The sequence below is a fragment of the Falco rusticolus genome, chromosome 15 (assembly GCF_015220075.1).
Source record: "Falco rusticolus isolate bFalRus1 chromosome 15, bFalRus1.pri, whole genome shotgun sequence".
Lineage (NCBI taxonomy): Eukaryota > Metazoa > Chordata > Aves > Falconiformes > Falconidae > Falco > Falco rusticolus.
In genome coordinates, this window is record NC_051201.1 from 4,106,566 (window position 1) to 4,120,680 (window position 14,115).

The window sequence follows — 14,115 nt, forward strand, 5'->3', positions numbered from 1 at the left end:
TTCTAGTGATGAAGGAAATGGCACGCACACAAAAACTTCTGTGGTCTGTGTGCTGACATGGAGTCGGGATCAAAAGGAGACCGTTAGATTTGGTACTAATAAAAAATTGAACCAAACTTCAAATAAAAATCTTGGTGCCCAAATCCATGTTTTGAACCTCTTTCAAAGTTGCTTTTTGTTGCTCTTGAAACAGCTTCTCCAAAAGCAAAACTTGGCAGAGCAGCGCTTAGATCAGGTTCAGCACAAAGCTTTTAAATCCAACATTCAGACCGTATCCCAGGCAATCGCAACGCTCCGTGGAAGAAAAACATTCACCATTTCCAGTGCTTATTTTCAGCTCCCTTCAATCTCACTAAATTAAACCCAGCAAAAAAAGGACTGATGGAAAGCAAGCAGCCAGCAGACCTAAGACATGGCCCTTGGCAAACTCTGATGAGTGTTATGAAGAGATCAGGCGAGTGATGCTGGGGACAGAGCCTCCCTCCATCCCAACTGAAACAGAGCAGGAAAGTATTAGGGCGTGATAACCTGTAAGCTTAAGGGACATAGAGAGTCATGACTGACCCCGTAGACCTGAGGAGCCCATTCGTTTTTCTTCCTGCTGGTAGAAGGCTTTCTGCTGGGGTGTAAGTGATAAGGAGATGCCACTGCTGTTATACAGAGTGCAATACTGCAGAACTTCTTCAAATGCTCCTTTCATAAAGTAAATATCTTCCTGATCCTTTAAAGTAAAAAGATAATATACTTTATATATATATGTATATATATATATATAAAAAAAACCAAACACATGCGCCATGTTTTAAAAGTACTGATAATGCATAAGGCTTTACATCCCAGGTAAAAAAGATCCTTTGTTTTCTCTTTCACCATTTTGTAAAATGCCCAGGTGCATGTATTATTTATAGGATGTGATAATTTTGCTCTAGCCGTTTTTCATGTTCAGCCATCACAGAGAGAACGGCAATGAGAAGGTTAGCGAAGTTTTAAACCAGAGTACAATGTCAGCCAAAACGAGCTCCTTAAGGAAAAAATGGGCAACATTTTCTTCCAAACATTGTACCTTTCTTCCCCTGTCAGTTATTTCTGAAAACTTTTGTTTTCCTACTCCAAACACAATATGAAAAGTATTATCTTCGCCCATTCAAACACTGCTGTACAAGCTGAACTTACACCCAAGCTGGGAATGTTGAGGTTTGTTCGGTTTTCTCCTGACATAGTTAACTTCTAAACCCGCTATTTGCGGAAGAGATACCATTTCATGCCCATTGTTGAGGTGCACAATCAGAAACACAAAACCAGCCAACGCCACTGTTTGCTTTACCTGATTTCTCAGTGTGCATTTCACAGCCATCCACTTCTGTTCTGAGCTAAACGGAATTTCCTTCTTTCTTACATAAATATCTTTTATGTCAGCTAAGTCCATCTAAAGTAAAGCAAAACAAAAAGAGCACTGTAATGCTGGACAATGCCAAACTTGTATAATATTTTCCATATTACAACACTGAGTGTTGACCATGTACTTCCAGGCAGTCATATAGCACAGAGCTCAAGAGAAAGCATGGGGAGAGTGAAACCCATCTTTGCCTTTTGGTGCTGGATGTGAGATAAATTAAACTGGAATTTGAAGCTTGATTCCTGTTGACTTTTGCAAGAACTGGAGAGCTGCACTGCTGCCTTGGTGGGGCTTCGGGTCAAAGGAGGCTCAAGTCTTTTCCCTAAACCTACAGCAAAGTGATGGGCAGAGCAGATTTCTTCCAGCCCAAGCTCAGCCTCCCTCGCTTCAGTTATTTCCCAGCCACCCTACTTGGAAGAAAAAGGAAAATTGCAAATAACTGAATGATCAGTCGTGGATGTAGTTTCAAATTATTTCCTGATGAATTAAACTCAAAAAGCAATTCACCACAAGACGACCCTTCAGCTATGAAGCACGACAGTCGAAATCAATCCACGCCTGCTTTGGCAGCATGCGTGGCTGCTCTAGGGGAAGTAGGGATCGGAAGTAGCTTCCAGTCTCTCTCCCCCTGCTCCCACCAAACTAAAAAAAAAAAAAAGAAAAAAAGAATTGACAGCTTCCTTTGTATCTTGCTATTGTTTGGCTACGGAATGGTGAAGCCGAAGGAAGATTTCAATTTAGCATTTAGGGAAATACAATGTCATTGTTTTACAAAAACTAACAAACAAACAAACATATTTTCACTGTTAAAGTTACAAGCTTTAAAAATAGGAGGTAAGAACAGATGTTTGCAGGTGCATCATTTCATCAGGCACCTTCTGGTCTTTACAGCCCACGTGAGGTTTGCGGTCCACAGGCTGAGGAACACCGATGAGATGATACCTGGTGGCATTTCACAGCCTCTGCCTATCAGCATGGATGCAATCTGCATGAAAACTCCTGTTTTACATACTCATGACTAGAAAAAAGTAAAACCTAGCAGATGACCCAGAGTGAGTATGACCCTCTGCCATGCTTTCTGCTATGGCCTGTTCTTGCTCATTTTTCACTCTCTTGTCCTCCTCCTGAACTCTTAACCGGCATGTGCAGAAAAAATAAAAAAGGCAGTCCAGTCTGAGCCTGAAAGAAATCCATTACGCAGTGTAATTGCAGAGATTAACCAAGGACAATAATTATTGCTGCTAGCACAGAAGCTCAGGGAAGGTGTTTGTCTGTGACAAGAGGTTTACATGGGAGACGTGTACGTCTGTGACCTTGGGGAGAAGAGACAAGGAAAGACTAAAGTCAGTCTGGGGACTTTAAAGAAGTCTGATCACTGCTATCAGACATAACAATTCCAGCTTTTTTTTTCTTTTCTTTTTTTAAATTTCTGGAAAATTTTAAATCTTAACAACCTTACCTTCATTGCAAGGGCAATGAGGGCTCCTTCTGTGGGCTGTCCCATCACGCTGTTGTTCCTGATAACAGCATTATTGGCTACACAGCCAGCCTAAAGAAAGTGACATATTTACATGGGGGGTGGGTGTTTCATAACTAAATTCATAGCTTCCTCATCTCTTTAAATGAAATAATGAAAGATGGGAGAATGAAAACAGCCACATCCCCAAAGATGTGGTAGTCCCCATAGCAGCATTTCTTGAGATCTCAGGATCCTGAGATTCTTGAGAACAATCTTGAGATTTCTAAACCTGCTTAATCCATAGGATACAGCAGTATTTTGGTAAAATGTTACGTTTTGGATAAATTTGGATAAATTAACATAAAACAAAACATGATATACATCTAACGAACTTGACAAATCATGCAAATGAAAACAGCCTCTCCCACTAATACATTAGATGTACAGCATGAATAAAATAAGACCTAATCTCCATCTGAGATTCCAGCTCAGATCATTTCACTACCCAAATGCTCCACTTCTGCCTACAGTTGAATGTTCAAGATTTTATTTAACACAAACATAAAACTCAGAGACCATCACAGTACATTCGTAAATTGACTATGTAGCTAGCAGAAGTCTAGAATCTGTCCACATTAAAAAGCTGAACATGGTAAAATTAACCAATCTCTTGTCTGCTAGAACTGTATTTTTATCTAAAATGTCCTTGACACTTCAAGGTGATGACTCTGGTCTCTCCCTCCATGTCTTATGAGTACTGCCTTTCACCCGTAAGCTTCAGGTATTATATCCCAGTTACTCAGAGCCTGCCCATAAGAAGGCTCTAGCAAGACAGTTCATTTTGGAGTTACAAAAGTGGCTTTTTTCCACAGTCATTACCCGGAGTGATCTGTGCAAATAAACCCGATGTAAATAGGACAAGCCGGTTCCTAATTTATACTTACCTCCACCAGTTTCCCAACTGAGATGTTGGAAAATTCTTTAAGAATCTCCTTTGACGGCAGAAGATAAATGTTTCCATCTCCATTGTAGCCCACCCCGCTGACCTGAGGAAGGGAGACACAGACAGAGCAAACTTCCCAGTGCCAGGCGGGACTGGGCTGCAGCTGCACGCCGCGGGGAGCACTCCAGCAAGCTGCTGATTTGGGAGGTGCGCTGGGATTTTTCTTTCTAGCTCAAAGCAGTGCTGATACGAAAGGCTGCAGGTAGTGGAAGTATGTTATGATAACTGTATAGGAACAAAAAGAATCAGCTGGTCTTGTACAGAGCTTGTTCGCCATGATTTCCGAAGTCTCTTGAGGCTCAGTCGAGAGACCTGGCCCTTTGGCAGCAGTGGGCTCACTGGTTTTGGTCAAGTCCTTCCCTGCCGATGGCTGGCCTGCCGCACGTTTGCCGTGCCTGCATTTTTCACCCACTTTGCCCACAGGTAAATGAACCAAGCAGAAGGATCTGGTCAGCCATATAATAAATATTCCTACAGAAGGTGGATCCACAAGGGTCAATGGCAGGTTTCAATATTTACAATAATTACAGAGAACGGCAGATGATGTCAATAAATGCCTGTTTATGGTATCTGAGCAGCTTTTGTACACAGCCCCACCTCTGCCTGCCTCCAGCACTGCAAAAGTCCCTTTGCTTTCATGGAACCTGCGATATGCAAGAAATGGCTTGTCTGGGGACTGATCAGCCTCCCTCATTGGGGACTAATTGAAGCAAAAGCAAATGAGCCCCGTTGAACTCAAGCAGGAGAGTCCGTGTTGCCGCCTTATCCATACCTCTGCCTGGAAGCCATCCGAGGTCACCAGCCGAGTCACCGTCATCTCGTTGGCTGTCAGAGTGCCTGTCTTATCTGAGCAGATGACATTGCAGCAACCTGATGCAAGAAAGTTTTCAATCAGAACTAATAAATAATGCAACCAAATGGGAGATTCAGAGGAAGGAGAACAAGTTTCCCTAAGGTTACTTAAACTGCACCGGTGAGGAAAAGGGAGAAAATACCAAGAAATGGATGAGTTTCCCTAACAGGATCTTGTAAGGAAAGGATCTGAGTGTGTGCCAGGGTATCGTGCACATAATTTGTGAGTGAGATGTGGTAGGAGACATCTGATGAGGACCACAATGTATGGAGCATTATGTGGTGGGCAATCAGAGAACGCACGGCTCTCCAGGGAGTTGATCAATGTTTCCGAGCTGCAATATCACACAACAGAACAGCTGTTACATTCTGAAAAGGCATATCAAATTCCCACTCTGGCACATGCTTCCTCAGATGGGCCATTTAACCCGTGCTTCTCTAGATCGGGGATAACAGCCCTTCCCTGCCGCACCAAGTGCCTGCAAGAATAGATGTGTTAAAGCCTGTTACAAAAAAAAAAAACAACGAAAAAACAACCCTTCAAAATCCCCAGCTAAGAGCAGAAGCTGCCCCAGTCATGCTTTGCTATGTTGAAATCCTGCTTCACTAAAGCACATTCCTTCCAGGGCCCGTTTACACCACAATACAGCAGAGTGAATGAGCAGAGTCACTACGTTCGGGCTACTTTCCACTCCCAAGAAGGGGAAAAAATGACTGTAATGCAAAAAACAATCAGACTCCAGCTCCCTTCTAAGCCTGAATGTCTTCCCTGGCTGTGGAGATGACCACAGTGCTTAGGCACAGACCCCATGAGCATGGTGACCACCAGGTAAAAGCCTGCAGAGAATAAAGCAGATTGGAATGCAGTTAATTTAATTGCATTTTAAGGTAATTAAAAAAAAATAATTAAGTTAAGGATTAGCACAGAGCAAAGCTATCATCTTCAACTTTTTTTTTTTTTTTGACAAAGAATCAGATAAAGAAGGAGGACTATTTTTTTCCCTTCCAGCAGTTGCACAGACGTGGCACAACTGATGTGTGGGAGAGCACAGGTTCTGCCCTGCTGGGGCTGTCCTGCAGGGTACCTGGGCATCTGGCAGTTACGCCTATTTAGGCACAGCCCTACCAGAACAAAATTCTTCCTGAGATAAGGCTGTTTCAGATGTCCTGGGTCAGGGCAAATACAATAAAATGAGGGTGATAAGATTCCTTAGCTGCAGAACAAACAAGGGCAGTTCAAACAATAGCAGCATTTCCAATGAAAAAAGATTTTAGCTGAAGGATCAGGCTGTGCAGCAGATATCTGGGACTGCATGGGCCAGGCTTGGCACTGAGTGTGCTTTTAAATGAGTGGCACTAAATACACAACACGTCTTCTCCTTCATATAACTGCCATACTGACCAAGGTCGGAGCAGCAAAGCCTGGAATTCAGTGACTTGGGAATAAGGGCCAGTTTGAAGATAAAGGGAGGTGAAGGAATAACTTCATTACAGTTCTTTCTGCCCTGCAGTTGTCAGGATGGGCTGGACGCCTTCTCAGGGTCTTCTCCGTCCCTGTTTTCTGTGACCCTTTGGATATCAGGCAGATGGCCACACAGGCTGCAGAAGGATAAATGAGGTTTTTTTATGTCACCAGGCTCGACATAAGGGGCTGCAAGGTTTTTTAGCCAGGCACTGAAGAAGTGGACAAGATGGACCTGCAGGATGATGCGGAGAAACAAAGCCTCTCAGCCCAGGCAAGGCATGCATGTCTGCGGGGGGGCTCTGCTCCCCGTGGGCCGGTGCCAGGGCTGGGGTTGCACCATTCCTGGCACCTGCCTGTGCTACGATTGCTAAAAGAAGGGATAAGGATGAGAAGCACAGGGTGGAATCATAGAATGGTTGGGGTCGAAAGGTCGAAAGATCATCTTGCTCTGGCCCAATAAACATATTCAATATTATTAAAAAAAAAAAATATCATCAGACCAGGGCTCCCTTGGCCAGCCCGTCGCTATTCCGTTCAGATTTTGAAGCCTGGCAAATGACCAAGCTGTGTGGCCCCTCGGCAGCCTTACCTAAGGTTTCTACTATGGGCAGCTTCTTCACAATCACCCTTTTCTTGGCCATCCGGAGAACACCCAGCACCAGCGTAACGGTGACCACGATGGGAAGGCCCTCTGGGATGGCGGCCACTGCCAGGCTGGGGACAGCAGAGACACAACAGCTTCAACACAGAGGTCAAACTACAAGTACCAACCATAACGTGCCACAGGGACATTTCCCTGGGGTGAGTTTTCTTGCTTATACGTGTATGTCTGAATAGAAGCGCGCAGTGCTAACCACTGGGACTGCTGGTGCACTGTAAATACAAAAGCAGGATATTCATCCAACCCTTCATCCTTCTGCTGGATGATTTTGACAGAGCAATTACTTTCCTTCTTTACGTTGCCAAAGAGCATTAATTTCTGGTGAAGTAGGGATTTAGGGGTTGGATTTAATTTCGTTTATTTAACTTTCTGAGGATGGAAGTTGAATATTCCTTGGCATCATGACCGACACGTTAGCTACTGGCTCCTGGCCACACGCAGCCCCTCATCTCCTCTCTCACACGTGGGTACAAGCTATGGTGGGACAGAACCAGCTCCCCAGACGTCCCCATGCTGCACACACTGAACTGGGGCAACAGCAAAACTTGCAACACCTGACATGCTAGAAACATCCAGATACAGTCTCTATCTGTCCCTTAGTTATTCCTTGGGTAACTCTGAACACTTCCAAGTATGTGCAAAAAGTAATCAAGGAAGACTTATGAAACCATACGCTGCTCTCCAAAACTCAGGCTTAACCACTCTTCTCTGCCCCCACATCCCCCCAGGAGACAGCAGGGTGGGCAGCGAGCCACTGTGGCTTCTCTGTTGTCTCCTCATCTGGGATCTTGTTTTTATTTCCATAGTATATTTTTTTTTTTCAAAGGCTTGCTTTTAAAGCCATGACAACACCAAACAAGGGGGTTTATGGGTTCTACTAAAACACATGGTTTATGATGTTTGATCAAGAGCTTGTGCACGCTTTTTATGCCGCGTTATGCATTCCTGTCTTTAGACATAAATCCAGAAAGAACAGCAAAGAGTAGTATTTGCCATTGCTACGCTCCCAGTAAATTCATAGTACAGGTAGGAAAGGACACTCACAGCAGGATGAGGTGGAAATGCCAGTGAAAATTTTCAAAATACTGATTTCCAAAATTAAATAAACCCTCAAAACTTGGTTGTTTTTTTTCTCCTAAACTCTGTTGTAAAGCTCAGAATTTCACCAGTGCAAGATCAAGATGTATTTATGGAGGGTCTTACTCAAGTTCTCTTTTGTGAAATGCCCATTGTTTTGAACAGGGAATTCCCTGGGATGCATTTCGTTAGAAATCAAAGAGAAAGGTGCTCTCCAGTCCTCACCTAACTCCAATTGTGAACATGCTGAGGAGGTGCTTCCCTTGTAACCAGCCAATGAACATTATTAAACCTGGTGGGAGAAAACCATCTGATTAAAAACTTCAGGAAATTAATAAATCTCTAACCTGCTTTAGCTGTTTTTGGAGAACTGAGCATGAAATGAGGCCCCCAGATCTCTCCTTCAGAGGTGTCTCTGCTTGAACGCCCAAAGTCCGGGTAACCCACATCAACAAGTACTTTTGGAGAAGGTGGCCCTGGAGCACTGATCGCAGCTGAGCATGCAAGTACGAGCATTGCGTCCGACTCACCGATTATGCCAAAGGAGAAGAGAGTGAGTTGCTTCCCCAGTCTGTCCATGCTTTTCTGGAGAGGTGTTTTGGGAGTCTGGAAATGTTAAAGAATACCTGGGTTTCTTTGCATGTTACATGAGATGAGAAGATGATGGTCAGCCTAGAGCAATGGACCCACACAGTCCTGGTTATCGTTACCGTGGTTCCTGCAGCTGCCTGATGCACCCTGGTGCCTGCCCATCCCCCTCCCTCCCCAACAGGGCCTGCTGGGCAGGGGCTGTCCCGCAGGGAGTCTTTGCCCCAATGCACTCCAGACAGGCAAAAAAGTGGGAAAAGAGACAAATTATGTTTGTTTACGGCTAGGGAGCCAAGACAGAGACAGACTAAGGGCTAAATTTGGAAAGGACCTTAGTGATGGAGTCCAGAAGGGGATAATATGTGTGCAAAGCCTGTGGGACAGGGATAAAAGGTCTGGCTCTCCATCCCCGTGACCTGTGTCCCGCCCTCCAGGCCAGGGCCACAGTCTGACCGTGACCGGGCAGGCCTGAGCAGCCCCTTCTCCTCCACCGAGCCAGCTCAGGGCAACCCCAAGATGACACGTAGGATGGACCCTGGGAGGTGCAGGGTTTGGGAGGTCTGAGTTTCAGGCCAAGGAGGGTACCAGCCCCCAGCCCCTGTTCTGCAGCAGCACGTTCAGGCACTGCAGAGCATCACAGACCTGCACCAGCACTGCAGGTGCATCACAGCATCTTGCATGGTGGCTTCTGCTTTCCGGTGATTTCTTGTGTTAATAGATCAAGGGTTAACTAGCTTCAAGACCCTCATCTGTGTCAGATCAGAGATCTGACCCATGAGATTTTGGCACATGTAGAAGTAAAAAAGTTATATACTAGTGGAAAGTGTGAGCATGTATGAAGTAAAAAAAAGAAACCATGAGGTTTACGTGACTACAAGGTTAGATACAAGTTAAATATCACAAGTCTGGAGTTAGAAGCCTAAATCTTGCTTATAAGCTTCTTTTTTGGATACAGCCCTTTGGTGGCCTTCAGTCACACAGGCATTTTGCAGCAGAAACAGAAATGAACCCAATGCATTAACTCCTGGGACTGCTTCTGCTCACAAACTTTCCTCCAGGAGATCCATAATTTCCACAGACATACAGCTCTTTACCTCTTCAGCTTGCATCATTTTGAACACCTCTCCAAACTGGGAATTTTCACCAGTCCCAATAACTACACCCTGAAAAAAAGGGAAAGAGATGGAGATGAAGAAATCTAGAGATTCTGTAACTAATGTCAAGGAAAAGATCAAAGATGACAGGACTCACTTTTCCCTTCCCGTACCGCACCAGGGTCCCCATGAAAACAACATTGCTCAGAGTAGTTATGTCTCCAGCTTCCAGTAATACACTGTCAGTCTTATTGCAAGGCTCAGCTTCTCCAGTAAAACTGGATTCATCCACCAGCAGGTCTGTAACCTAATTAAAAAGACACATTTCTGGCACTGCTAAGGCAAGAAATTTCCAAAACAGGCTCTTGTACATATAGTGGTATTTACCTCTATCAGCCTGAGGTCTGCAGGAACCCTGTCACCAACAGACAGGTATATGATATCTCCAGGCACAAGCTCTCGTGCTAGAAGATGCTGCAGTTTTCCTTCCCTTAGGCTACAGGAGACAAATGGAAAAGAAGAAAGGAAACCAGGCCGTGAGGGTTTTATTCCTCCTGCAGGCTTGGGAATGTGACTGGCGAGAAAGCAAAAGCCTTACCCCAAAAGGCTTCCAATGTAAATAAGAATATAAAATCTTAATAACGATGAGAGATGAATATGTTCATTTTGGCTCAGTTCTAATTTCTAAACAGATGGGCAGTTATGGAAGACTTAATATTTTAGCAATAAGCGACTTAGTAGATAAGAGTGACAAGAAGGTACGCTATCCCGTGGCTCACGCTGTAAATAATGACATGCAGATTCTTTAACCTGAAAAGAAGCTTTTTAAAGCTAGAATTACCACTGGCATATTGCTATTGTATTAAAAGTACAGCCTTTCAGCCTTTCAGATGGTTAGATGCTTATGGTGCATATGATAAATAAATAAAGAACAGCGGCATTTGTAAGATCTGAGCCCGGGTGAACTTTGGACCAGGAGAGAAGCCCACGCTTCTGTGGCGCAAGGTTTCTCTGAGCCTCGCGGCTTGTTTGTGTCGGCCGTGACAAAACTGATTTGCAAAAACATAAATAGGAAACGTGTTTCCTGTCACCTAAAGCACTGCTACCACAGACCAAAGCAGTCGGGGAAGCGGGATCCGAGACGGCCTCCGGCTGCTCCGCAGGCAATGGCATCACCGTGCACCGGATCGCCTGCTGCGCCCGTGCCTGCCACGTACGTACGTCAATGGGCAGGCATGGACGAGGGACCCAGCCCCCCTGCACCGCCGCTCATAAGCAGTTTTGTGCCAATCTCGTGGGGACAAAACTAACCCGAAAGCCAAAAAAAAAGACACAGGTGAGGTTTTTCCTGCAAGGGGGAGTCAGCAACATGCCAGAGGCTGCAGGGATCCTCTGCAGGGTGTGGAGCAGGACATTTCTGGGACCCTCCTGCCTCTCAGCATTTACCCAGTTCCACTAGGTGCCTACTTTAAAAATCAGTTACTTCATCCCCTTTCACTATGACTTACAGCTGCATCCACATGTGATGCCACCCCTCCAGACATCAGGTTCTCATTACGTGCACCACAGCCTGAAGTAATTTTCTCCACCGGTCTGTTCTGCCCTCATAACCCAAGCCCTGCTAGACCCCCCCAAAGCAGGCATGCCTCACCAGTTGCACTCGGGAGGCACCAGCTTGTTAAGTTCTTCCAGAGATTTTTCCGAGCGATATTCCTTTTAAATGAGAAAGGAGAAGAAAGCCAAGTTACACGAGAGGGCTTGCTCACGACAGCCCTGGCTGCGGAGCCGAGCTCTGCCTAACGTACCTGGATGAAGGCCACGGTGACCACGATGAGCACCGCCTGCGAACAAAGAGGCATTGCTGGGTGGGCACACCAGCTCCAGGGAGCCAAGGGTCGGGCTGAGGGAGAGGTACCACCTACCACGGTGATGCTTGCGGCGTCCTCGTATTCTTTTGTGATGACGCTTACCAGAGCAGAAGCCAGCAACAAGAGAATGAGGGGATTTTTAAACTGAAAAATCAAAACAGACCACAATGTAAAATTAAACGTGGAGTGGCTGAAGCTGAGCTGGCCTCAGATCTCATTGGAAAGGATGAGACGTGGTTTTGCTGCAGGGACCCTCCTTGCTCGTGACAGCAGCATCACTCTGCCCGGACAGAGATGGTACAGCACCTGCAGCTGGGCTGGTGCTGGATCCTGCCCCCGGCAGAGGAGATGGACAGCACCAGGGACCAGCAGGATAAGGCTCACACCAAAAGACGCAATTTTCTTCTCTTTTCCTCTGCTTGCACAGGCAAGGCTCACCCTTGCAGACACACAGTGCATGGCTGACTCGAAAAGCTCCTTGGAGGCACAATAGGTACAAACAAAACCTGTATTGTCTTTTTAGAATTTGAAACCAGAAATCCTCTTTTTTTCTTTTCTTTAATTAATCCGCTAAACTCTGCACTGGACCCAGGGCTGTGGGAGTCAGATCCTCACTTTTTTCACTTTCTTTTTTTCTTTTAATTAATCCGCTAAACTCTGCACTGGACCCAGGGCTGTGGGAGTCAGATCCTCACTTTTTTCACTTTCAAACACAGATTGTAAAGAACTTTCTTCTACCTGAGAATGTTACAGTGCCGTTTAGCTAACATGGGAATTGCTGTAAGGGAATTAAGTCAGGCAGAGATAAGACTGCCTGCTTTGGGTAAGAGATGTGTGGCAATGCACAGTAGGAAAACCAAGGTTCAAGTGTATTCCTTGCTGAAGCCAAAGGTGAAAGTCCCTTCATTTCTCTTTAGAAAGACTGAGCTGAAGGGTTGTTTTACAAAAATCGCAGCTGGAAGAAGCCACATCAAGTGTCTGCTGAGGGGTGATGCTCAAGTGCAGAGGTGTGAATGGTGTGGGGACTGCAAGCAGCTCTTCCAGAGACCAGCTGCCTGCAGAAGGATGAGAGATGCACTAAGGAATTTGCTTGGTGTCCCCAGAGGAGAAACAGCTTGTTAAGGATGAGCAGAAAAAGGCACCACCTCACTTGATATCAAGAATAAAAGAATGAAGAGATATAGTAATGATTACAAAGTGCTTAAATGACATTGATCACATAGGAAAAAAGGGATAATCCATGAAATAAAGATAGTCTTTCATAGCAACTAAAATCTTCATGATCCAGGTAAGCAAGAAGAAAAATCAGTCAAATTGCTGGTTAAAAATAAATAGATAAATAAAGACAGACCCTTCTGGTTTGGCTAAAAGCCTAAAAGGGAGGTGAAAGATGCATTAAATACTGATGATGAACAGTTAATTAAAGCAAAGCTGAAGGTAAACTCAGCTGGGGGAAAACCAAGATAGCAAATCCCACCTTCTGCCTAGCTTTTTGGGGCAGCTGGTTTGAAATCATGGATGTTCACAGGGTATAGCAGCATGTATGAATGTGGGAGTTACTGACACTGCTACCAGAGACACTGACACTCACCTGAGCCCTACAGCTGCCCCTGCTTTGGCTGGAGGTTTAGGGTTTTCCTTCCCTGGGGTAACTGGAATCAGAGTGGCTTTCAGCTACTACTGGTATTCCTCAAACTTTTCATAATTTTGCCGCTTGCCTTAAAAGGAATAAATATGCTCCAGAAATCAGGCCACTGATCTAAAGCTTATGATTTGTGGGCTGCATGGAGATAAAAAGGGTTATTTTTATTTTAAGATGTTATCTCCATGCTGAATGACCCCGCATCTGAACCTCACAGCGGCTTTCCCAGGGGAACAGACAGTTTCTATATCTGGAGCACAGCCTATTCCAAGGCTGAATCTGCAGTAGAAACCCTGACTATTCCAACGTAGACACACACTCAGGCCAACCCAGCTAGGGATTTTCACAAGAAAATGAGAATTTGTGCAGAAAATCCTTACCTGGTCTAGATATTTCTTCCATATCGGCTCTGTATTCTCTACTGAAAATTCATTCCAGCCATGTTTTAACCTGCGCTGCAGCACGGAAAACTCAGAGAGTCCAGTTTGTAATTCAACCTAGGTGGAATTTTAAAACAAACAAATCAAACATTACATATTGAAGAATAATTACAGAAAACTTCTTAAGGCAAAGTTATGTTAAAAACCTGTAAGTGGACTGGACAAGATGTTCATGGTTCAGTCCACCACATAAAATAAATCTATCCACTTTTTTTCTGTTTAGGTGTTTATTTTTGTTAAACTATAAATCTTTACCATCAACAATCACAGAAACCTGTAAAGTAAGCACAAGTTAATGAAAAAAATATCATAATGCCACAAGTGAGAAACTATATAACAGATCACAAATCAGGAATTTAAAACAGTAAAGGAGAGAACTGGTTTGTGGTTTCACTGGACATTTAAAGAAAATATTAAAAAAAGCTGAAAAAATTCAAAGGGAACAAATAAAGAAAGAATAAGATCTATTTTGCCCAGATTTTAAAAAATAGCAAGGTCATACATCAACATATTGCTAAGCACTATAGCTTTCCCTGGTCACGGGGACTCAGCCTTTCTGAATTTCCAGCT

The 14,115-nt window shown here is 44.5% G+C and overlaps 1 protein-coding gene across 1 annotated transcript in view; it reads right to left on the reverse strand.

Moving 5' to 3' along the window:
* ATP2C2 (ATPase secretory pathway Ca2+ transporting 2) overlaps positions 1–14,115 on the reverse strand; it is a 30,222-nt gene that overhangs the window by 8,193 nt on the left and 7,914 nt on the right. Inside the window, exons 3-17 of the mRNA XM_037409192.1 lie at positions 13,486–13,602; positions 11,518–11,607; positions 11,401–11,436; positions 11,247–11,308; positions 9,983–10,091; positions 9,753–9,902; positions 9,596–9,664; positions 8,444–8,519; positions 8,139–8,205; positions 6,765–6,889; positions 4,631–4,728; positions 3,800–3,901; positions 2,856–2,945; positions 1,325–1,426; positions 565–721 (exon numbers count right to left, since the gene is read on the reverse strand). Coding sequence (XP_037265089.1) covers positions 565–721; positions 1,325–1,426; positions 2,856–2,945; positions 3,800–3,901; positions 4,631–4,728; positions 6,765–6,889; positions 8,139–8,205; positions 8,444–8,519; positions 9,596–9,664; positions 9,753–9,902; positions 9,983–10,091; positions 11,247–11,308; positions 11,401–11,436; positions 11,518–11,607; positions 13,486–13,602 — 1,450 coding nt within the window. The remainder of the gene's footprint in view (positions 1–564; positions 722–1,324; positions 1,427–2,855; positions 2,946–3,799; positions 3,902–4,630; positions 4,729–6,764; positions 6,890–8,138; positions 8,206–8,443; positions 8,520–9,595; positions 9,665–9,752; positions 9,903–9,982; positions 10,092–11,246; positions 11,309–11,400; positions 11,437–11,517; positions 11,608–13,485; positions 13,603–14,115) is intronic.